This window comes from Scyliorhinus canicula, chromosome 1 (genome assembly GCF_902713615.1).
Source record: "Scyliorhinus canicula chromosome 1, sScyCan1.1, whole genome shotgun sequence".
Lineage (NCBI taxonomy): Eukaryota > Metazoa > Chordata > Chondrichthyes > Carcharhiniformes > Scyliorhinidae > Scyliorhinus > Scyliorhinus canicula.
In genome coordinates this window covers 220,278,025-220,304,012 of record NC_052146.1, presented here as the reverse complement: position 1 = coordinate 220,304,012, position 25,988 = coordinate 220,278,025, and the positions used below count along the sequence as shown (strand labels likewise).

Genomic DNA, 25,988 nt, shown 5'->3' with positions numbered 1-25,988 from the left:
CCTTTTTAAAAAAAAAAAAAAGATAATTTACGGTATGTGGGCTTCACTGGTTAGGCCAGCATTTATTGCCCATCCCTAGTTGCTCTTCATTAGCATGTTCACAGTGACTGGTGATCGACTGTACCTTTTATCTTGATCCTAGACCTGGCTGAGCAGATGCTGCGAGCAGCTAATCTGGAGGAAGAGCGGACTAAAGCTCAGCGGGAGGCTGAACGTCTAGAAGCTGAACGTTTGGATGCCCTCCGAGCTAAGGACGAGTTGCAGAGACAAGCTGAGGATCAAATGAAGAACCAGGAACAATTGGTAAGAACTGATGTGTTCTACCTTACTATTGAGGCAATGTGGCTTGCAGCACCGTTAGAGTAACTAAACTTTCAGCTGCACATATGGTTACTTTATTAATGATTCTTGTGTCCCCATAGCCTCTGCTTCACTCATACAGTTTCGATAGATATATACTAAGCTTAGTGTAGTGTAGAGGCCTGCATTTGAGATGGTGCGAATTGAAAGAGTTGGGGAACTGAGGCATCAAAAGAAAAAATCACCTTCACGTGGCTTGGAGCAAAGGATATCTTGCATTTTAAGCTTGTTAAATTTTCAATTAGTTGAAAATAGTCTATTGTAGTTTGTGTGGATTAAGTTGTAAATTATAAATCGAACTTTTTAAACAAAACAATATTATAATCTCTAAATACCAGTAACGTTCAACAGTCTAGATACTAAAAGTGTGAAACTACAAGGTTCTGGGTTTGACGCAATATAATCCACCCCCGCCGTGATGAACAGCTCCTCAAACACGGTCACAAACATCACCCACCTTTTCTCAAACCCCCCCCATCTCCCTCGTAGAGCCCCTTAACTCCTATTTTATCTTCTCCAACCGCAGGAAGTCGTACAGGTCACCCAATCAAGCCGCTACCCCCGGTGGCGATGCCGACCGTCACTCCAGTAAAATTCATCACCGTGCAATCAGAGAGGCGAAGGCCACAACATGCGGCCTTCCTCCTCGCCATGAGCTCCGGCTTCTTTGAAACCCAAAATATCTCCACCAAATTGTCCAGGTCCCACCTCCTCCACTATCCTGGCTAAGACCACGAAAACACCCGCCCAGAATCTTACCAATTTTTCACAACACATACATGTGCACGTGATTCACTGGCCCCCGCCCACACTTCTCACACTCCTCTCCTACCCGCTGAAAGAACCCACTCAATGTTGCTTGAGTCATATGCACCTTGTGCACCACCTTAAACTATCAGGCTCGTCCTTGCACAAGGTCCAGTTTCACCAACGTAGTGTCTCACTCGTAACTCTCCAATTGATCTCCCCTCCTAACTCCGCTTCCCATTTCTCCTTGATTTTCACCACCTGCCCGCCTACCTGCTCCACCAGCCACTTGTGTATATATCCCCAATACTTCCTTCCCCTTCCACATCCGGAAGCAGCAGTCGCTCCAGCAGGGAGTATCCCAGTAACCTAGGGAACCCCCTTCAGACCTTTTGCGCAAAGCCCCTAACCTGCAGATACCTGAACTCTCGCCCCATCAGCAGCTCAACCCTCTTCCTTAACTCCTCCAGACTGGCGAACTCTTTCTCCAAATACAGATCCCTCACCTTGACCAGTCCCACACTCTCTCCACCTCCTGTATACACTATCCACCCCAGTCAAACCCATGATTTTCGCACAGCGGCGTTAGCACCGACATCCCTTCCACCCTAAAATGCCTCCTCAGCTGATTCCATATCTTCACCGTGGATTGTGCCACTGGGCTCCCTGAATACCTACTCAGAGCCATTGGCAATGCTGCCGTCACCATAGCCCTCAAACTAGACCCCTTACAAGATTCTTAACCCACTCTACCCCTTGTTCCCACCACCCCAGCATCACATCCACATTCGCTGCCCAATAGTAATGAAGCAAGTTGGGCAATGCCAAACCCCATGCTGCCTCTGCCTCTGTAGCAGGGTCGTCTCCACCCTCGGCACCTTTCCCGCCCATACAAAGTCCAAAATGGTCATGTCCACTTTCCGAAAAAAGGCCTTTGGTATAAAGATCGGGAAAGCCTGAAAGATAAACAAGACCCTCTGCAGAATATTCATTTTCACCACTTAGACCCTCCCCGCCAGTGTTAAGTGCAGTGTATCCCACCTCTTAAGATCCTCCCTGGCCTCCACCAGCTTCAGTAATTCCCTCACTACCTGAATCCCCAAATATCTAAACCTATCCCTTGCTACCGTAAATGGCATCTCTCTCTTCTCCCCCCCCCCCCCCCCCCCAAATTAGCCCAGCTTTGTACCCCGAGAACCCTCCAAACCTCCCCAGCAGGCTCACAATCCTTCCCATACACTCCAACTGATCCAAAACATACAGCAAGCGGTCATTGGCATCAAGCGACACCGATGCTCCCTCTGTCCCCTCATAATCTCCCTCTGTCCCCTCATAATCTCCCTCCACTCTGCTGACCTGCTAAAAGCGAATGCAAACAGCAACGGTGATGGTGGGTACCCTTGCCTCGTACCCCGGTGTAAATCAAAGCTTTGTGAGCTCATATCATTCGTCTTTGCCCTTGGTGCCACATACAACAACTGCACCCATGCCACAAATCTCAGCCCAAACACAAACCTTCCCAAAACCTCAAACAAGTACCGTCACTCTACCCAGTCAGATGCCTTCTCCGCGTCCATGGACACCACCACCTCCGGTACCAGAGCTCTCGATGGATTCATCACCACATTCAACAGCCGTCTTGTATTACTCACGAGCTGCCTGCCCGTCACAAAGCCTGTTTGATCTTCTGCAACCTCCCCTGGGACACGATCCTCCATCCTCTCCGCCAACAACTTGGCCAACTTAGCCAATACTTTCACATCCGTGTTCAATAGTGATATGGGTCTATACGACACGCATTCCACCGGGTCCTTCCCCTTTTTCGGGATTAGTCTGATTACTGCCTGCTTCATCGTCTCCGCCAACTCCCCCTTCTCCAGTGCTTCATTAAACGCCCCCAACAGATGTGGTGCCATATCCGTCGCAAATTCCTTGTAAAATTCTGCCGGGTATCCATCAGGCCCAGGGGCCTTCCCCGACTTCAGACCCCTGACACTATCCAGCACCTTGCTCAGCCCCAGGGGCTCCTCCATCGCCTGCCTTTTTGCTCCTCCTACCTGAAGAAATTCCAGCTTGTCCACAAACAGCCCATGTCCGCTGCCTCTCTCCCCAGGTCTGCCTCGTAAAGTCCTTGGTAGTACTCTCTAAACGCCTTGTTTATCCTCCCTGCTCCAACACCACATTCCTAGCCTGTATCTTCAATATTTCCCTGGACATGGCTGCCTCAGCAGCTGTTGTGCCAGCATGCGGCTTGCCTTCTCCCCTCTTGCCCTACCGCCTCCCTGTTGTCAGCCTGTCAAACTGTCCCTGCAACTTTTTCCTCTTCGCCAATCCCTGCACAGTGGGCACTCTCGAATATTCCCTGTCCACCTCCACTATCTCACTCACTGGACAGTCATATTCCTCCCTCCTTTCCCTATCCGCACGAGCCTTTAAAATAATAATCCCCCCCCCCCCCCCCCCCCCCCCCCCCCCCGGACCACTGCCTTCAGTCCTTTCAAAAAATATCTGCTGACACCTCCCCATTCTGATTCAACTCCACATACTCCTTAATTGCAGCCTGCACCATATCACAAAAACCTCCATTCACCAACAACCCCGAGTCAAACCTCCACCCCGGCCTCTGCTCTCGTCCTGATCTAAACCAAGTCTCCAGCCAGTGGGTCCGAGATAAATATCCCTGCATACTTACCCCCCTCCACTCCAACCAAAATCTACCGGCTCACTACAAAGTAATCAATCCTCACATACATCTTCTGGACGTGTGAAAAGAAGGAATACTCCCTTCCCCCGGGTTCTGAAAGCGCCATGGATCCACCATACCCATCCTCTCCATAAACCCCACCAGCTCCCTTGCCATTCGTACCCTACCCATCAACCTGGGGCTCGACCTATCTACCCTCGGCTCTAGGACAGTTTAAAATCTCCTCCCATGATCAACTAGTGCGTTACCTGGGATTAATGCCAGTAACCCCCTCATCAAACCCATATATCCCAATTTGGGATGTGCTCGGTCCACTTCAGGCACCTCTTCTGCCACCAGCCCTGCCAGCATCTTCGATATGTCCCTCGTGGCGCTTGCACCTTCTACTCCTTCAGGTAGGCCCACTATTCGCAGGTTCTGCCTTCTCTAGGTATTCTCCTGCTCCTCCACCTTTGCCCTCAACATTTTACAGAGGTCCTCTCGGAGCCCCACCTCCGCCTACAGTGCCACCCACGATCGCTGTGGTCCGAGATCACTTCTTCGATCTTCCGAATCTGCGACCCCTGCACCTCCAAACACTTCTCCATCCGTTCAAAAGGACTCTTCAGGGGTGCCACAGCCCCTTCGATGGCCTTTGAGCAATCCTCCCACATCTCCTTCCTCTGCTGGCAGAATTCCTCTTAATAAAAGCCATCAGCTGCTTCATCTTGGGCCTTCCAGCTTGCATCAGCCCTTCCCCCGCCTTACAGTGGCTGCTGCTGCAGTACAGGCCTGCTCCAACTCTAGCCTGGTCTCTCGCTGCCGGGTCTGATACCAGCAGACATACCATCCCCGGGGAAACTATTCCTCCAACATTCACCCATGCCTTTTCATCAAAATTCCCCACCGTATCAGGTAAAAAGAGCTCTCTTCTGTGCCTTCAAGCAGGAGCTGCCCTATGTGTGACCACTCACACCATGGCCACCACCAGAAGTCAGAAAGAGCATGTATCTTTAACTACCTTTTGGATAGTCAGTTATGTTGGTGCTGCAGCTTATAGCTACTTATGAACATATGAAAAAGAAGCAGAAGTAGGCCATTCAGCCCCTCAAGCCCGCTCTGTCATTCACAGGGTCATGGCTGATCTGCTTGTGTTGAGTTCCACATTGACCATTAAACCGTGATAACCGGAAAATGAAAATTGCTTATTGTCACAAGTATGCTTCAATGAAGTTACCGTGAAAAGCCCCTAGTCGCCACATTCCAGCGCCTGTTCAGGGAGGCTGGTACGGGAATTGAACCATGCTGCTGATCTGCCTTGATCTGCTTTAAAAGCCAGTTCTTTAGCCCTGTGCTAAACCAGCCCCTAACCTTGGATTCTTATTGAGCAAGGGAATCAATCTATGCAAATTTCCCCACATTCTATTCCATCTGGCAAATTTTTGACCAGTCAACCTATCTATAGGCATCTGCAAACTCTGTCGTCTTCACAAAATACTTTCCTACATTTTTTTTTTGTCATCTGCAAATTTAGCGACCATGCTATCACTCTCCTCATCAAAGTAAAAAGTTGGGGCCCTAGCACCCAGCCCTGCCCCTTGCTAAATCCTGCCAATCAGACAAGGCCCAATCCTTTGTACCAGGATATCTGCTGTCATGTATTTCACACTCCTCTGTCTTGCACAATCCTCCCACATCCACTCATTACAATCCCGGACAAGACCCCATTCTTTGCTAGGATATCGGACAGAAATCCCAATATTTTATCTGGGCTGGCCCTCTATCTAAATGCCGTACTCCTGCTCTCTTCCCATATCCCTTTACTGTCTAGATATCTAATTTATTAAATACATTTAGTGACTGGGCCTCCACAGCCTTCTGTGGTACAGGTTCACCACCCTCTGAGTGAAGAAATTTCTCCTGAGACAGTGACCCCTTGTTCTCAACACCCGCTCCGCCAGCCAGGGGAAACATCATTTCCCTCATCCAGTCTGTAGAGCCCTTTCATAATTTTGTAGTTTCAATGAGATACCCCCACTCATTCTTCTAAGCTCCAATGAATACCAGCCTAGTCAGTCCAATCTGTCCTCATTCAACAGTTATTCCATCTCTGGTGAACCTTTGTTGCTCTATGGCAAGTAAATCCTTTGTTGGATAAGGAGACCAAAACTGCGCACACTACTCCAGGTGTGGTCTCATCGCGGCCCTGTACAGCTGCAGTAAGACATCCTTGCTCCTGTACTCTAAACCTCTTGTAATAAAGGCCAACCTATACCATTTGCTTTTGTGTCTGCTTGCTGCACCTGCACACTTGCTTTCAGTGACCTGGTCTCTTTGTACATCAGCATTTCCCATCTATTGCCATTTAAATAATACTCTGCCATTATGTTTTTCTACCGGAGTGGGTAACTTCACACTTATCCTCATTATATCTGCCATGTATTTCCCCACTCAAATTGCCTAAACTTCCATGAGGCCTCTTTACATCATCCCCTCGCCATTCAAAATTACACCTAGTTTTGTGTTGGGGGGGGGGGGGGGGGGGGGGGGAAAGAGGAGGAGAGAGAGAGGAGACCCACTTATTCCTACTGTTTTCTGTCTGCCAACCAATTCTCTAACGTTGTACACTAACCTATGTGGGATTTTATCAAAGGCTTTCTGAAAAAGCAAATACACCAGTTTTACTGATTCTCCCAAACTCCTGTAGGTTTGTCAAACATGAATTCCCTTTCACAAATCCGTGCTGACTTTATCTAATTTTTTTGATATTTTCGAAGTGCCTTAATATCTCATTCTTTATAACAGACTCTTGCATTTTCCCTACTACTGACGTTAAGCTAACCGGTCTGTAATTTTCTGCTTTTTTAAAAAAAAAAAATAGCATGGTTAAATTTTCTGCTCTCCAATCTGCCAGGACTGTTCCAGAATCTTGGAAGATGACAACAAACACACCCACTATTTCCATGGCCCCCTCCTTTAGTGCCCTGGAAATATCAGTTTTTCAGTCCCATTAATTTTTCCACTTTATTTTTCCCTAGTTCTAATTTTCTTCAATTCCTCATCCTCAAAAATGCTTCCCTAGCATTTCTGGAAAGTTATTTTTATCTGCCTCAAATTTCACCATTTTCTGCTTCAAACCAGTTCTTAATTTTGTGTTTCAACTTTCAACATTACTTTAGAATTATAAGTGTAACTAGTAATTTAATTAAAGTGCCATTTAGGTAAACTAATGGATATTCTTGAGTCACTTGGAATGCACCGTTTGTTATATGTTTGATCACATTTCTGTTATAGCTTCTAATTTTGGTTCTCCAAGGACTTTTAGCTGTTCTTCTGTTCCTTCAAAGCTTTTCCTGTCCTGTCATCAATTTTTTCTTTAAATTATGTTTATTTAACAAACAACACAACAAAACTGCAGTAATAGTACAGCACAAAAAAGTAAATGCTCAACATAAATGAATATAATGGGGAAGAGGAGAGCAGCAGTATAACTGGTGGCTCAATACAATTTGTAGGCATAACGTCAAAGTCCCACCAGAGAAGTGAGAACATGATAAAAGCCATGAGTTAATTTTAAAACATTCTTCACCTTTTGATGTAATGTTTTGTCCATTGCTTGCCTCTATAGCTTGAGGACTCCTCAATTTGGAGCATTGTACAATTTAAGTCTTACATGGTGCAATCAGAATTTGGGGAGCTAAGCAAGATGTAGTAATCTCTGTATTACTCACTTCCTGAGCCACATGAAAGTGAGTTCTGAAATAGGAGGATAAGGCAGGTGGATTTGTGACTGGAAAGATGGTGCAGGCAGGAGGGCTTTAGATTCCTGGGAATCCGGGGCATCGGAACAGAGCTGGGTTGGAGCTCCTTAAAGAGTGTTTGCTAGTGCTGTCGGGAGAGCTTTAAAGTAACTTGGTGTGGGAACGAAGAGGAAATATTAGAGGAATGCCAGGATGCACAAAATACTGGCTGGGACAGAATGCGCTAACGTAGAAAATAGTAACTTACTAGAAAATGGTAAGTTACTAAGTGAACACAAAATACTGTACAATTGCAGCAGGTCTGGCAGCGTCTTGGGGAGAGAGAAGGGAGCTGACGTTTCGAGTCTGAATACACTGACGGTATTTTCTGTTTTTGTTTTCGATTCCAGCATCCGTTTTTATCTTCGGTTACTAAGCGAGAAAGTAATTACATCTAAATCAGGGTTACTGTATGTGAATGCACAAAGTATAATGAATAAGATTGGGGCATGACGGGTGCAGATTTAATTGTGGAAATATGATGTGGTGATGAGCGCCCTGACTCGAGGAAGGGAAATATTTCTGGGTACAAGGTATTCAGAAAAGAAGGGGAAGGGTGGTGATGTTGGTTATGAAGAGCACTGCAGTGTTGGAGAAAGAGAGGATGTACCAGGGAGTTCAAGGACCAAATCAATTTGGCCCAATAAGGGTGCAGGTACATTGCTTGGTGTAGTCTATATACTGCCAGCTAGTGAGAAGGATGTAGAAGAATAAATCTGCAGGGAAATTACATAGATGCAAACATTATCGAGTAGTTCTAATGGGGGACTTCAATTACCCAAATGTAGATTGGGTCAGTGACTGTGTAAAGGATGGAGTAGTACACCAAGTTCTGAGACTGTGTTCTGGAAACTTTCTACTGTATGTGTCTAGTCCCAATAAGGAAGGATGCACTGTTTGTTGGACCTGGTTCTTGGAAATGAGGTGGGACAAGTGAATCCAAGTGTCATTGGGGAACATTTACAAGACCGTGATCATTGTGTTGTAAGATTTAGGATAATAGAAAAGGAAAACAGAGGGTGGCGCAGTGGTTAGCACTGCTGCCTTCCGGCACCAAGGACCCAGCCCCAGGTCATTCTCTCCGTGTGGGGAGTTTGCACGTTCTCCCCGTGTGTGGGGAGTTTGCACGTTCTCCCCGTGTGTGGGGAGTTTGCACGTTCTCCCCGTGTGTGGGGAGTTTGCACGTTCTCCCCGTGTGTGGGGAGTTTGCACGTTCTCCCCGTGTCTGCGAGGGTCTCATCCCCACAAACCCAAAGATGTGCAGGGTAGGTGGATTGGCCTCGCTAAACTGTCCCTTAATTGGAAACAAATATTGGATACTCCCAATTCGTTTTTTAAAAAGAAAAGGAAAATAGATGGTACAGAGTAAAAATAATTAACTGGTGGAGATCTGACTTTGATGGGGCAAGAACAGCTGGGCCGTATAGACTGGAATAAAAGGTTGGCAGGTAAAGCTGTGGCTGAACAATGGGCTGCCTTCCAAACAGAAATGGTCCGGATACAGTCGAGGTACATTCCCTTAAAAGGAAACCACTTGGACTTCCGGTGGCTGCTATGTGGGAGGAGGTCTCGCATTTGGTGGCTACTGTCTCAGACAGACTTTTGGACCTTTTCCCCGACTTTTTTGCACTTTTGAGTGTGGAACTGGAAAGCAATAGTACTCGGGCACGAACCCATACAGAATTGTATGGATCCAAGAAGCCGGAGGGACCATAAACAGCAGAAGAAGTGGTCGAGTAAGGGCACAGTGGAGGCTGAGAGAGACCAGCATGGCTGGTGTTCAGAGCAAGGAGCCGACAGCCCAGCCCACTATGGATCAGCTGCTGCAGACTATGCAGGAGGGATTTTTGGCTCTGAAGCGTGACAACTTGGAGCCGCTACAGAAGTCGATTGACCGGATGGAAAAAAGGCTGGATGATCAGGCTGAGAAGCTCCAGCAGTTGGAGAAGTTAGTGGAGGAGCAGGCTGACTTTCAAACGGTGGCGGATGTGGAGATTCGGAGGCTGAGGCACCAGCAAAAAGTGCTTTTGGAAAGTCTGGAGGACCTGAACAACAGTTCACATCAGCAGAACGTGAGAATCGTGGGCCTCCCGGAGGGGGCAGAGGGGCTAGATGCTGCCGTGTATGTGGAGGGTATGTTTCCGAAGTTGCTGGGGAACGAGGTGTTCCCACGCCCGCCGGTGGTGGACAGAGCGCGCACACTGCAGGTGAGGCAGCCGCGACGAGGGGGTCCCCCATGAGCGATGGTGGTACGCTTTCACAAGTACCTGGACAAGGAGCGGGTGCTGCAATGGGCAAAGAGCACACAAAGCTGTACTTGGGACATTACCACCCTGCGTGTTTACCAAGATTTGAGTGCTGAGGTGGCCAGGAGGAGGGGAGGCTACAGGCAGGTGAAGAAGATACTGTATAAAAACAAGGTGAAATTCGGGCTGCTTTTTCTGGCGCGACTGTGGGTTACGTAAGAGGGTCAGCACCACTATTTTGAGGAACCCGAAGAGGCGATGGACTTCGTTAAGAAGCAAGGGCTGGCCCTGAGCTGAGGGTGTTTGGACTCGTGTTAGAACTTTTAAATATATGTGGTGTCTCTCCCGTTTTGAAAATTGCCTGCCTGTTCAGGTCCGTTTTTGTTGTTTCTCTGCGTGCTTTTTGCATGCTTTACCTGACTGTTTCTTTTTTGGGCTCTTTGATTAGTTGGAGCTTGGCTGGGGGGGAAATAATAAACAAAACAGTTAAAAGGGTTGGGTTAAGAGGAATGCTTCAGGGGAACTTAGTGCAATCTTTTCTGTGTCTGTATGGGAAGGACTGAGTGCCTGTTATTTATCTCTTTCTTTTTTTTGTCTTTAACTTGAATTGTGCTAGTGAGGGGTTTATTTGTGACTTGTATAGAGTGTTTGCTTAAGTAGGGCTGATCTGGGGAAGTAGTAGGCATGGGTGGGGGTAGGGGTGACTGGGAACAATGGGTGGAAGATGCGCTGGCACCGAGGCTGGAAGCCCCAGGCTAGCTGAGTGGGGCTAGTCAACGGGATCCGAGGTGGGTGGTGGGCATATAGTTAGATTAGAGCAGGGGTTAGGTGATAGGATGGTGTTGCTGGAGGGTGAGGAGTCGTTCTGCTGACGGGGATGGAAACTGGGCATGGCAACAGTGAGGAGGTCATGGGTGGAGCCGGTCAGGACACGGGCCAGATGAAGCGCGACACATGGCTGGGGGGCTGGCCAAGGAAAGGGGACGGCTGATTGGCAAAGGGGGGGGGGGGGGGGCGCAAAGTGCCCCCCAACCAGGCTGATCACCTGGAATGTTAGAGGGTTAAACGGGCCATGAAGAAGGTGTGTGTGTTTGCGCATCTGCGGGTTCTGAAGGCGGACATAGTCATGCTGCAGGAGACGCACCTGAAAGTGGCAGACCAGGTAAGGTTAAGGAAGGGCTGGGTCAGTCAGGTCTTTCATTCGGGGCTTGATTCTAAGACGAGGGGGTTGCGATCCTGATTAATAAAAGGGTACAATTTGAGGCGGAGGGCACAGCCGTGGATGGGGGTGGCAGGTTTGTTATGGTGAGGGGTAAGCTCGAAGGGGTGAGAATAGTCCTGGTCAGTGTGCATGCCCCTAATTGGGACGATGTGGATTTTATTAGGAGGATGCTAGGGAAGATCCACGACTTGGACTCGTGTAAGCTGATCATGGGCGGGGACTTTAATACAGTCCTGGACCCGAGCCTGGACCGGTCATGCTCAAGAACGGGCAGGTTGCCAGCAATGGCAAAGGAACTGAGAGGGTTCATGGAGCAAATGGGGGGACAGATCCATGGAGACTTAGCCAGCCGACGGCGAGGGAGTTCTCGTATTGCTCCCACGTCCACAAGGTGTATTCCTGAATTGACTACCTTGTTGTGAGTAGGGACCTGCTGGCCGGAATGGTGGGGGCAGAATATTCGGCAATTGCCATATCAGACCATGCTCCGCACTGGGTAGACCTGCAGTTTTGTAAGGACAGCTTCCAGCACCCACCATGAAGGCTGGAAGTTGGATTACTCGCGGACGAGGGGGTGTGTGAGAGGCTGAGGAAATGCATGCAGAATTACCTGCAGGTGAACGATACTGGAGAAGTCAGAGCAGGTGCTCTGGGAGGCGCTGAAGGCAGTGGTGAGAGGGGAGCTGATTTCAATCCAGGCATACAGGGACAGGACAGACTGGGCAGAGACGGACCGACTGATTAAGGAAATTATATGGACGGACAGGAGTTACGCGGAATCCCTGAGGCCAGAGTTACTCCGGAAACGGCAGAGGCTGCAGGCCAATTTTGGGGTGCTGACTACAGGCAAGGCTGTAGATTAGCTTAGAAAGGTAAAAGGCACGATTTATGAGCATGGGGAGAAGGCAAGTAGAATGCTTGCGCAACAAAGGAAGAGGGAAGCGGCTAGGGAAATAGGGAGGGTAGTGGATGGGGAAGGTAATCTAATGGGTGATCCAGCAGGGCTGAACAAGGTCTTTAGGGACTTTTATAGGAAGCTGTACACTTTGGAACCACCCCCCCCCCCCCCACCCGGGGAGGGGATGAGGCAATTTCTGGACGGGCTGACCTTCCCAAGAGTGGGGAGGGAATTGGTGGACGACTGGGGGCCCTGGTCGGGATCGAAGAGGTATTGGGGAGCCTGAAGGTCATGCAGTTGGGTAAAGCCCCGGGGCCGGATGGGTATCCTGTGGAGTTTTACAAAAAATTTGCCAGGATAGTGGGGCCGGTGCTGGTCAGGGTCTTTAACGAGGCAAGAGACAGAGGGAGTTTACCCCCGGCGATATCGCAGGCCACCATCTCGCTTATTCTGAAACAGGACAAGGACCCAGAGGCGTGTGGGTCATACAGGCCAATCAACGTGGACGCCAGGTTATTGGCCAAGATCTTGGCGACTAGAATTGAGGACTGTGTACCGGATGTAATTATGGAGGACCAAACCGGGTTTATAAAGGGAAGGCAGCTTGTGGCCAACCTAAGAAGGCTGCTCAACGTGATTATGATGCCCCCGGAGAGTAGGGAGGTTGAGATAGTGGTAGCCATGGATGCTGAAAAGTCTTTTGACTGGGTTGAGTATCTGTGGGAGGAACTAGGACGGTTCGTGTTCGGGGTGAGGTTCATCGATTGGGTTAGGCTATTATATCAGGCCCTGGAGGAGAGTGTAAGGACAAACAGGTCGACGTCGGACTACTTTAGACTGCACCGTGGGACAAGACAGGGTTGCCTTCTTTCCCCTCTGCCGTTCAGGCTAGTGGGGGAGAGTTTCTGATATTTGGGGATTCGGGTGACACGGGACTGGGGCAAGTTGCATAAGCTCAACCTGTCCCGACTGGTGGAACGAGTGAGGGAGGAGGTCTGGAGGTGGGATGTGCTCCCACTGTCATTGGCGGGGAGGGTGCAGACTGTTAAGATGACGATTCTTGTTTGTTTTTCAGTGTCTCCCCATCTTTATCCCGCGGTCCGTCTTTAAGAGGCTGAATAAACTTATTCAGGGATTTGTATGGGCAGGGAAGTCCCCGCGGGTGAAGAGGGTGATTCTTGAAAGGAACAGCGGAGAAGGGGGGCTGGCGTTGCTGAACTTCAGCAACTATTACTGGGCGACCAACATAGCGATGATAAGGAAATGGAAGGTGGGTGCGGGGTCGGTTTGGGAGCGGATGGAGGCTGCTTCGTGCAGGGGCACTAGCTTAGCAGCCCTGGTCACGGCGCCTCTGCCGCTTCCGTCGGCACGGTACTCCACCAGCCCGATAGTGGTGCTGGCTCTTCGTATCTGGGGCCAGTGGAAGAGGCAAGAGCATCGGTGTGGACCCCAATCTGCGGCAGCCACAGATTTTCCCCGGGGAACATGGGGGGGGGGGGGGGGGGGGTGTATTGACTGTGGAGGAGGGGGGGGGGGGGGGGGGGGTGTATTGACTGTGGAGGAAGGTGGGGATTGCAAGGATGGGGGATCTGGGAGCTTCCCGAGCATGAGGGCGTTGGAGGAGAAGTTTGGGCTGGCGAGAGGGAACGACTTTAGATACTTGTGTGGGATTTTGTACGCAGACTGGCGCCATCCTTCCCACGTCTCCCGTCGAAGGGGAGGCAGGACAAGATCGTTTCTAGGTGAGAGGTTGGAGAGGGTAGAGTCTCGAATGTCTGCAAGGAACTAATGGGAGCTGAGGATACGCAGACTGAGGACCTGAAGCTTAAGTGGGAGGAGGAGCTTGGGGGGGGTTGGCGGGGGGGAAGAGGGAGATGGAGGACGCTATCTGGGCAGAAGCCCTGAGCAGACTGATCACCACCGCAACATGCGTCAGGATCATCCTGATCCAGTTTAAGGTCGTGCACCGGACCCACATGACAGGGGGCCCGGATGAGCAGATTCTTCGGGCTGGAGGACAAGTGTGCTAGATGCGCCGAAGGGCCAGCTAACCATGTACACATGTTCTGGTCGTGCCCTAAACTCAGGGGGTATTGGCAGGGATTCACAGATGTCATGTCCCGGGTATTGAAAACTGGGTAATGAGCCCTGAGATGGCAATCTTTGGGGTTTCGGAGGACCTGGGAGTCCAGGAAGAGAGAGATGCTGACGTTCTGGCCTTTGCTTCCCTGGTAGCCCGGCGATGAATACTGTTAGCATGGAGGGACTCGAAGCCCCTGAGGGCTGAGGTATGGCTATCGGACATGGTGAGTTTTCTTGGCCTGGAGAAAGTCAAGTTCGCCTTGAGAGGTTCGATATTGAGGTTCACCCGAATGTGGAGGGGGGGGCGCTAGAGGTAGAGTAGAGTAATATTGAGGCAGGTCCGTGCGTGAACAAAGCCGTGGTTTGCACTATGTTTAATTTGTGTCTTGACTTTTTTGTACTGTGCAATGTCACTTTTTCTATATGCCTAAAATACCTCCATAAAATTGTTTTTTAAAAAAGGAAACCACTCCAGAACTCTGGATGAAAGTGAGACTATCTCCGTAGTTACTTCTTTTAGCATCCTAAGATGCAAGCCATCAGGATAAGGGACTTATCTGTCTTTACCCATTATTTTGTCTAATACTGCTTCTCTGTGATGATGGTATTTAATTCCTCCCCCTATCTGAAGTACTGTGAGCCATTTCTTTGTTCCCCATAACTATCTCCTCCGATTCATTTTCTAAGGGGCTTGTGTCCACTTTGACCCCTCACTTTCTTTTTATATATTTAAAGCTTATTCTCAGTTTTTATATTCCTCACTGGTTTGCCTTTGTTTATTTTCTCTCTATTATTTTTTTAGTCCTCTGCTGCATTCTGAATCTATCCCAGTCTTCAGAGCTATCACTGACTTATGCCTGCTTATATGCTTTTTCTTACACCTTCATACTCTCCTTAACCTTTGCATGATTGGTTTATTCCTCTCTTGGAATCTTTCCTCCTTACTGGGATGTATTTTTGCTGAGAGTCATAAATGATGTCTTATGTCTTTAAATGTCTGCCACTGCTAGTTTACTGTCTTTCCTGCTAACCTATCCGCCTAGTCCACTTCAGCTAACTCTATCCTCGTTTCATTCTAACTCACTTTATTTAAATTAAACACCGTTGTTTCCAATCCAAATTTCTTGCTCTCAAACTGAATTCATCATGTTAAGAACACAAGGGGATCTTTTACTCTTGAGCACCTTTGTACTATATTTTGGCCCCCTTGTATCCAAAACATTGTATTACCCCTATCTACATATATTTTGTTCTCTCACTCTCTCTGCTCCATTCCCCATTACTCCCAGCAAGGTAGTTCCCTTCAGCTCTTTTCTCAAACCTCCTTCTTACACGCTTTCGTAAAGATGCAATCGCCCCATAATATAATCAAGGATTCTCCCCAAAATGCACATGGCCCATCATAACAGACAAATCCTATATTTTGGAGTGAGAAATGAAAAATCAACTGGGCATCAGGGCCAAACCTCTGCAATGCTTTACATTGTTCAGTGTTATTAAAATAAAAGTGCAGAGAATGTTTGCAACTTTTTTTTGTGCGGTACGAGAATATATTACAATTGAATTGAATGCACAAAGCCTTCGACCAATTGTGTTTTCTTAAGTACCAGAAGTAACTTCATTGTTATATGCTACATTTCTCAATTAATGTACTTTACTATTCTGTAACAGTCTTCAGAACTATCAGAATATTCAGCCAAGATTGAAGAACTCGAGAATGCCAAGAGAATGAAAGAGGAAGAGGCATTCGAATGGCAAGAGCGGGTGAAGTCCTATTATTAATCTTTATACTTATATGAAATACTTGCTCAGAAATAAGGAAGCAGTTATTTCAGTCTGATTGTGTCAAATCCATGGAATTGGCTAATTGTAGCAGCACTATTTTTAGGTCCTTTTGATCCTTGTCTTTCTGTGATCTCCTTCCCCTGATGACTTCTAGGACTTCTTGGAATGTTTGGCAAAGGGTGGTTGAGGAAGACCATGGGATGTGATACCCACCTCTCTCCATTGCTTCATGCAAGATTGTCAAATATATATGTCTATGCTGGTGTGGGCTACATAGTTGTTGGATGGAATCTCGAGTGCCACTGACAATGTGCGAGCACAACATGTATGTGAATGATAAGCCTGTGCAAAGCCCATCCTGCAATGTAACTGCATTGGGGTTAGTAGTTCAGTTGTCAAACTGTTATTGCAGGTAAATTGGGATTCAGCTACAGCAGGAAGGAGTGTTCTTTACCAATTAAATTAATTCTCTTAATGTCCATAATTCAAATTTTCCTTTCAACCTACTTTTCGAACTATAAATCCATTCAGAGTAGAGTTTGATCCCACATCTGTAAAATGTGTCCTGGAACATTTAAACTAACGTGGCACAATTGGAAAACCTGGAGCAAATTGTGCTACATTTCTGAATGTTTTTACATTTTTTAAAAGATTTTTAATTGAAATTTACATTTTTACACTGTACAGGAGATGATGGGTTATTATTTACAATTTACATGCTGTTCCCTTTTTCCATATTGTCGGCGTCCAATAGCTCCTCCAACATTGTGTGTGTCTCTCGGGGTCTAGGGTACCACATCGTCTCCTTGCGGAGAAGGGTTTTCACTTGTAAATGTCAGAATTCCTGTCCGTTCGGTAGTTCCAATCTGTCCGTCAGCTTTTCTAAGGTTGCGAGTCTATCCCCATGTAGAAGTCCCAGATAGCTAGCGTCCCCCGTCATATCTTCACCTCTTAAAGGTGGCGTCTAAAATCGGTATGGATCTGAACAGGAAGAGAACCTTGACAATACGTTCATCTTGATCGTCTGCACCCTCCCAGCCAGGGAAAGCAGGAATGCATCCCATCTCAGTAGGTCCTTTTTAACTTCCTCTGCCAGGCTGGTCAGATTCCACTTGCTGGCGGAATTGTTTTGAGCTATTTTAAATGGTAGACCCTCCTCCAGCTCTGTCCCTTCTCCATTCGGGTTCACCTGGAATACCTCACTTTATTTGCTCAGGTTGAGTTTGTAGCCCGAGAAGGCCCCAAATTCTTTCGGGGTCTTCGTGATTACTTTCATGCTTTTCTGCAGGTCTGAGATGTAGAGGAGAAGATCATCCACATAGAGTGAAACTCTGTGCTCTGACTCCTCTTCGGATATCCGTCCAGCCTCTCGTGTGTTGCAGGAGGATCACCAGTGGTTCAATTGTCAGGGTGAACGGGAGTGGAGACGGTGGGCATCCCTGCCTGGTGCCTCAGTGCAACTGGAGTATTCGGAGCTGGTGGTGTTGGTCTGAACGCTCTCTGCGGGTGTTGTACCGCAGTTTCACCCATGAGGCGAACCCTATCCCCAGCCCAAACCGCTCCAGTACCTCGAGGAGCAACTTGCATTTGACTCTGAAGGCCTTTTCCGTGTCCAGGAAGACGATCACCTCTGATGCTCTTTCCCCCTGATAGGGGTCAGTATCAAATTCAGCAGTTGCCTGATGTTCGCAGTTAGCTGACTACCCTTGGGAAAGCCCGTCTGGTCCTCTGCGGCCACTTCTGGTACACAGTTCTACAGTCTCTTGGCCAGGGCTTTTACGAGTATTTTCGCATCTACGTTGAGCAGCGAAATGGGTCGAGATGATCTACATTCCGTCAGGTCATTGTCTTTTTTTGGGAATAAGGGATATAGTGTCCTGGGTTAGTGTTGGAGGCAAGGTGCCCCTCGCTAGCAAGACTGCAGACACCTCCCATAGGTGAGGGGCAAGAGCCGGTGCAAATTTGTTGTGGAAGTCTGCCGGGAACCAATCCGGTCCCAGCACCTTTCCTGCCTGCTTGGATTTTCTCCATGGCCTCTCCCACCTATTGGTGCTTCCAGCTTCCTCCGTCTATCGTCCCCCATGACTGGCATGTCCAGTCCATCGACAAACTGTTTTATCCCCAAGTCTCCCATCGGGGGGCTCGGAAGTGTACAGAACCTGATAGCCTCAAATGCTTTGACCACGGCTGCCAGTCCACCTCAGCTGTCTGTTACCTGGGCTATTTCCATCGTGGCTGCCTGCTTTCTCAGCAGGGGAGTCAGCAGACAGTTGGCCTTCTTTCAGTGTTTATAAAAGGTCCCCAGTGTCTGGCGGAGTTGGTGCCCTGCTTTCCTGGTGGATAGCAGGTTAAAGTTTATTTGTAACTTTTACCTCTCTGCCAGAAGCTCTACGGTCGGAGCCCTTGGAGTAATTTCTGTCGACCTCCAAGATGATGGATCAGCTGCTGCCTAGCCGCCCTTTCTTCCCCATCTCTACGTTCTGTGTAGGCTATAATCACTCTCCTAATCACTGCCTTAAATGCCTCCCAGAACGCAGAAGGTGAGACATAATAATAATAATAATAATCTTTATTAGAGTCACAACTAAATTTGCATTAACACTAATGAAGTTACTGTGAAAGGCCCCTAGTCGCCACACTCCGGCACCTGTTCACGTACACAGAGGGAGAATTCAGAATGTCCAATTCACCCAACAAGCAAGTCTTTCGGGACTTGTGGGAGGAAACCGAAGCACCCGGAGGAAACCCACGCAGACACAGGGAGATCGTACAGACTCTGTACAGATAGTGACCGAAGCTGGGAATCTAACCCAGGTTCCTGGCACTGTGAAGCAACATTGCTAACCTCCGTGCCAACCTTCCCCACTTCCCTGACAGACGCTGCCAGAGATGCTGAGATTTTCCAGCATTTTCTCTCTCTCATTTCAAATTCCAGCATCAGCAGTAATTTGCTTTTTCTCCCCCATTCTGGTTGTTATTAATGTACCAGCCAATGGCCTGTGATGTTTTCTGGAAGAAGACCATGTCGGCCAAGAGGTCTGTGTCCAACCTCCATGTGGGACAATGGGCACGACCAGTGTAATGTGGAGCGTGGTCGGAGACGACTATCGTGGAGTATTCCTGGAAGTACCGATTTCTCCACTGCAAAAGAAATGTATACCTTGTGTACCGGTGAGAAGAACTAAATTCTCCATGGCCCTGCACTCTACCCTGGAACACCTAGATAACAAAAACACCTATGTCTGACTCATTTATAGACGACAGCTCAGCCTTCAACACCATCATTCCTACGAAACTCATCTCCAAACTCCGTGGCTTTGGCCTCGGCTCCTCCCCCTGCGACTGCATCCTGAACTTTCTAACCCCCAGGCCACAATCAGTAAGGATAGGCAACAACACCTCCTCCGTGGTCATCCTCAACACCGGCGCCCCACAAGGCTGTGTCCCCAGCCCCCTACTATACTCCTTATACACATGACTGTATAGCCACATTTCCCTCCAATTTGATTTTCAAATTTGCTGGTGACACCACCATTGTGGGTCGGACCTCAAACACTGACGACACAACAGGAATGAGATAGAGAATCTAGTGAACTGGTGCAACGACAATAATCTCTCCCTCAATGTCAACAAAACAAAGGAGATTGTCATCAAACTTCAGGAAACGTAGTGGAGAACATGCCCCTGTCTACATCAATGGGAACGAAGTAGAAAGGGTCAAGAGCTTCAGGTTTTTAGATGTCCAGATGGGATCACCGCTTGATATGGATCCTGCTCTGCCCAAGACCGCAGGAAACTACAAAAGGTTGTGAATGTAGCTCAATCCATCACGCAAACCAGCTTCCCATACATTGACTCTGTCTACAATTGCCACTGCCTCAAAGGTAGCCAGCATAATTAAGGACCCCACGCACCCCGGACATACACTCTTCCACCTTCTTCCGTCAGGTAAAAGGTACCAAAGTTTGAGGTCACGTACCAACTGACTCAAGAACAGCTTCTTCCCTACTGCCATCAGACTTTTAAATGGACCTACCTCGTATTAAGTTGATCTTTTCTCTACACCTTGCTATAACTGTAACATATTATGCAGTCTCCTTCCTTCCCTATGTACAGTATGCATTGTTTATACAGCATGCAAGAACGAATACTTTTCACTGTATACTAATACATGTGACAATAATAAATCAAATCAAATTCTTCTCACCTGGGTGCAGGAATCTCATGGGTCCACTGCCCCCCATCTGCTCAATGAATGTTCCCAGTTCCCTAGCCATGCCTGTCTTTTTTCCCCGTTCTTGGGTTTAATCGGTTCGTCAATGGGTTCTATACGCAGTTAAAAGTCCCCCCTCTCCTCTTTCCACCCCCGCCCCTTCCACTCATGATCAGTCAGTGTGTGTCGATGTTGGGGATTTCCGTCATGGTCTTCTTTATAAAATCCCTGTTGTCCCAGTTGGGCACGTACACGTTTACCAGAACTACTGATGACCCGTCTGGGACACCGCTGACTATGACTTACCGCTCTCCTGGGTCTGTAACTGTCTTTGTCGCCTTAAGCCTTGTCCTCATGCTTATTAAAATAGCTACCCCCTCCCCTCCAGCCCGTGCCCCATAGCAGGAATGGTAGGTCTGCCCCACCCAGCCCTTCCTTACCGCAGTCGGTCCTTCTCCCTCAGATGCAGCTCTTGGTCGGCTTTCAAATTTCCGATAGAAGACTCTGGATCTTTTCACTGGGCCGATAAGTCCCTTAAGGTTCCAGGTGATCCTGGTGGGGGGAGTTTGCCCCCTCCTTTCCTGCGGGATTAACCATACTTGCCTGATGGGTGTGCCCCTGCGTTCCTGGGTTTCCCTCTGTCCAGGGGGCATCCAACGTAGCTGCCAACTACGTGCTTACGGTGCCATCTTGTTCCTTCAACCCGAACCTGACCTGCTGAAGCTAATCTAAAACCATTCCCTTCCTTCTCATTTTGTCCCCTTTTCTACACCCCACCCCTCTACCCTGCCAGATGCTCCCTCCCTGCTGGGACGTGCGTCGCAGTCTCCCTTTCATACTTCCTAGCGCTAGCTTTCCCCGCTAGTGTGGTGCCCCACCCTCTCGGGGCTGATCTTGCCCCTTCCCCTGTGCCTGATCAATAGCTGTTCCCTCTGTCTCCTCTTCACCCTTTCCTGCACTCTGCTGCCCTCAACCCGTTCCTATGAGTTCTTGCTCAAAGCAAGGCGCTTGCTCTCTCACTTGTCTACCCTTTGTCCAGACCATTCGTCCGCACAAACTCGTCTGCCTCGGTGTTAAAATAATGTTCCTTGTTTTGAAATATCACCTAGAGCCTGGCTGGGAATAGCATCTCAAACTTTATTCCATTTCTGTACAGACCTAATTTCGCTTGGTTGAACTCGGCCCTGCGCATTCCAGGTCTGCCCCAATGTCTTGGTACATCCGTAGTCTGTGTCCTTCCCAACTGCTCGCCTTTGTCTGCCCAACACAGGAACCTCTCCTGATTCTGGTACATGTGTAGTTTGGCGATTATTGACTTTGGCTGCTCCCTGGCCTTGAGCTTCGGTCGGAGTGAACTGTTGATCTCTGGTGGCTTGGGTTAGTCGACGCCTTTTCAAGCTTCTGGATCATCTTCCCCTGAGCTTCCAGTTACCCCATTCCATCGATCACCATCTGCAAGGCGACCAATGAAACCACCAGCTTCTGCTTTCTCTGTGGCCTCTTGAGCTCCCATTTGCTGGCATATTGCACCTTTCCTCTTCCTTGTTTATGAGTAGAATGAATCCAATTTTCAGACTAAATTTGTCTAAAAGTGCCCATTTATTGTATTCTGGAGGAGAGCCACCTGATGTACGACTGCTCAGTACATCCCGTCACTGGAAGTCAGTTTTTAAATTCTTTCATAGAATGAGTGCTGCTGGCAAGGCCACCACTTGCAGCCCATCCCTGATTGCTAATGAGAATGTGCTGGTGAACCACCATTGTGAACCGTTGCAATCTAATGTGTTGCCGGTACAGCCACAGTGCTCCTAAGAAGAGATTTGCAGATTTTTTTTGATCTGAACAACAGAGTTCCAAATCAAGATGTATGACTTGCTAGCGATGTTCCCACAAATCTCTGCCCTTGTTCTTCTTGATGGTGGAGTTGGAAGGAGCTGTTTAAGAAGGCTTGGTGAGTTGCTGTAGTGCATCTTGTAGATGATGCACACTGGTGATTGTGGAAGAAGTGAATGTTTAAGGTGGTGGATGGGGTGCTCATCTAAGGGGGCTGTTTGGCCCTGTGATCGTTTGAGCTTCGAGTGCTGTTGGAGGTGCACTCAACCAGAAAAATGGAAAGTATTCCATCAGACTCCTGAATTGTGCCTGGATGGTTGGCAGAAGTTGGAAGGTGAACTACTCACTGCAGAATTCCCAGTGTTTAACCTGCTCTTGGAGCCCCAGTATTTACTTGACCCATCTATAAAGGTTGTGTTATTGGATGTTGATTTTTCAGTCACGCATCCACCTTTTTTAATCGTCATGTTATTTACTTAACCTTGCAAGTAAATACTTGAGTGATGAGAATATTGCAGCTTCTATATCACTTGGAGTAGCACTTGTGTTCTAAATTAACCTTTGTTTCTGGCCCTTTTTCTTTCATCCTTCCCATAAAATAGCTTTGAAAACTGACACGAGCAGAATGCACAAGGAGGTAGACGTGTATCCAATACTGCTTTGGATGGAGTTAAACCCCTTGAGTTGCATTTCCCCCTCTGCTGTATCTTGTGCTTTCTCAAGAGTTAGGAGCAAGGTAAAGTTGCCATAGTTCCAGATGACCATAGGCTGCTTTCCCGTTTGACTGGTGGTGGTTTAACCTGAGGATCACCAGGCGTCCAGCGAAGGGCAAGGGTGAGAAGGCGGGTCTTCATAAATAAGGAGGGATGTGGTGAGCACCATTGCACTTCAGATACTGGGAACAGGCCTGTGATCCAGCACTTGCAGAGAGGGATGCAGCAGAGAAAACCATTACATGCCCATCTCGCAAGCAGCATTTCCCCCACCATGTTGTGTGCAGCCAAATAGCTGCTTCCAAACCTGAGAAATGCTCAATGTGGGAGGAGTGTACCCTGCACTACTAGTGGAATGTAAACTTTAAGGCAACTGTTTTGTTGACGGTTCTGTTTTATAATTGAATTGAACATTTAATACATTATTAAGTCATCTTATTAATCACTTCAGGCAAGAGTCGTCCAGGATGATTTGGTGAGAACAAAAGAGGAACTGCACATGGTATTAGCTGTCCCTGCCCCAGTCCTTCCTCCACCCCCTCCACCAGACTATGAGCATATAGAAGAGAATGAACATGATGATGCTGAAGAGAATCATTCGATGTACAGTGCTGACTTTGCAAGTGAAGGCATCTTGGATAACAGAAATGAAGAAGAGCGTGTGACAGAAGTGGAGAAAAATGAACGTGTGCAACAGCAACTGATGGTAAGAAGCTTTATTCGCTATGTGGTGAATAATATATTGTAGTATGCTGCTGTGTGAAATGGATGTGCATTTGGCTGTACTTTCGGCTAATTCATAACCTAGTTACATAACTGATGCAGAGCAAGTCGGATGTATAGTTATTCAATCTAGGATTTTTGGTTCTTATGTTGCTTGGGCTGTGGAAATGTAATTGTGTGGCAGACTGGTCAAGGTAGAATAATGTAGAGTATGTTTTCAGAGAAATGCCAGTTTTATTTTTGGCAAGTTTTACCAACTTTCAGGAAATTTTACCTAAAAAGATTCCTTGATTTGCAAAATGCTGGTGAAAGAAAGCGCCTCCCATACGTGTGGGATTCAGCAGCTCTTATTTCACCATGGCCTGGACATGCTAGCCTATTCCAATGGGCATTGAAGTGTCTGGGGAAAATGTGGGCTAAATTGGAGGAGCTTTGGTTGGGTCGCTGGCTGTATGGAGTCTGCACGTTCTCCCCGTGTCTGCGTGGGCTGCCTCCGGGTGCTGTGGTTTCCTCCCACAAGTCCTGAAAGACATGCTGTTAGGTAATTTGGGCATTCTGAATTCTCCCTCCTGTGTCCCTGAACAGGCGCCGGAGTGTGGCGACTCGGGGATTTTCACAGTAACTTCATTGCAGTGTTAATGTAAGTCTACTAGTGACAATAATAAATATTATTATTAAAGCTTGGAAGATATCTGAAGGACATCGGGTAGGACCTTCTTGGACCTCCAAAATGCTCAATGGGATGGATAAATTGATGTTGCTTCAAATTGAAGCCAACGCTTAGTGAAAATGAAATTTAAAACCATTAGTAACACTTTAAGCACTTTGGAAAAGTTGGGAGGCAGAGAGAACTAGTTTAGGTAAGAATATTTAGGATCAAATGCAGTGATTAATTTGTCTTGAGATTTATTTGCTATATGCACTGCTACATGGGAGGGTTGACTCAATTGTTCTTTCTCTTTTCCCCCTTTCCCCATCTAAAGCTTTTAAGCAGTGAGCTGGCCCAAGCCAGAGATGAAAGCAAGAAAACGTCCAATGATATCATTCACATGGAAAATGTCAAAAAAGGTCAAGACAAGTACAAGACGCTTCGTCAGATCCGGCGAGGAAACACCAAGCAGAGAGTGGATGAGTTTGAATCTATGTAAAATTTCACTTCCAGCACTACTTGTGCATTGTTCTACACAGGGTGATGAACAATTTGAAGTATTTTACTTTTTCTGATGATCACTGGAGCAATCACCTTGGATTCTAGAGTAAAGAGGCTAACTAGGGCTACAGCCTGAAGTTTTCAGCCCCCCCCCCCCCCCCCCCCCACACTCCCTGGTTTTGCCAAGTCTAAATTTTATATAAAAACGTGTCCAAATTTTGAACAGCTTTCATTTTGAATCTCTTCGTTATTGAGCAGTGAACCAAGATCGTTGGTCACACAATAATTTAAAGCATATTTTTGTAGGCTCTTCAGTGCTTGAAGGAAATGCTCTTCATTCTGAAATATGTGCTGCAGTGCAAAAACGATTGTTCGGTGCCAAAAATAAATAGTTAATGAGCAAGTGTTTTTTTTAAAGGAAACCAACCTATGCCCTAACATTATAGCTGAAATGGCCACGATCGTGAATTGGAAAACAGAATTTTCACTCTAAGCAAATTTCTTCATTGCATCACTTTTGTGCCATGGGGAAAAGATAATTTTGATTAGTGCTTGCCACCCTGCAGATGAGGATTTGTATTTGATCATGCAAATATTAATGGGCACACTGAAATGATCAATGAATGGCATACACGTGATTGAAACACTTTGGACACTTATCACCTTTCTCTGTATCTTGCTGCAGATTATGAACTTCCATAGGTTTTAATGTAATATTACACTTTATCAATGACAGCCTAGTACAGGTCTATGGGAATACGGATACACCTTTTGTATATTTTTACTACTTCAAGATTTGTGCTTCAACACTTAAATATGGCAAAGTTATATCTATAATAGAATAAAAACTAGTTTTGTGTGGCACAGAAGCAAATCTGACTTTTTATTTTGTAGAACTGAATCTATTTGTAAAGATTTCTTTTTTATTTTGGACCAAATGAGCAATACGGCATGTTTGTAAAATTTCAGTCGCAAGGGCAAAATCACATGTTCTATTTAATCTGATCAACTAATACAAGACAATAATTACAACTAAATATGCCGGTCTTTAATTTAGACATTGTGAAACTGCATGTGTTAAAGGTTTGTAATTCAACATTGTTGTATGTTCGTTATACCTTGGTAAGCAATGTGAAACTGTCAATGTATTATCACTGCTCTGTCGTAATAGTGCGCTTATCAAATTGACCAGTTCTGTTACTCCAATCTGTACTCTTGTTCTGTACTTTGTACTTGCAAGCCTTGTACTAAAATGGTTTTTGCAATGTTGAATTGCACCTAATAAAGATTTTGGCAATGATTTTTGGCTTTAGAGCATTTACTAACTTCACCTTGCTTCTGCCATTAGTCATCCACTTACATTCTGCATAAATGTGCACATCGTAAAGACTTTGTCAACCTATAAAATTGACTAGTCTGATCATGTATAATTGTACTGTACATAGTTGGCTATTCGGTAACCATGGGAGTGTAGCAGTGTGCAAAGTTGGTGCATTTGGTCACTGACTCCATAGCATCATAAAGTTGACAACA

The 25,988-nt window shown here is 47.1% G+C and overlaps 1 protein-coding gene across 3 annotated transcripts in view; it reads left to right on the top strand.

Moving 5' to 3' along the window:
- The window catches only part of LOC119971873 (ezrin-like), a 105,959-nt gene extending 80,204 nt beyond the window's left edge, over positions 1-25,755 (top strand). For all 3 annotated transcript variants that reach the window (XM_038808144.1, XM_038808135.1, XM_038808149.1), the window contains exons 11-14: positions 143-303; positions 15,710-15,802; positions 23,034-23,288; positions 24,289-25,755. In XM_038808144.1, coding sequence (XP_038664072.1) covers positions 143-303; positions 15,710-15,802; positions 23,034-23,288; positions 24,289-24,453 — 674 coding nt within the window. In that variant the 3' untranslated portion in view covers positions 24,454-25,755. The remainder of the gene's footprint in view (positions 1-142; positions 304-15,709; positions 15,803-23,033; positions 23,289-24,288) is intronic.
- The last annotated feature ends 233 nt before the right edge of the window (positions 25,756-25,988 follow it).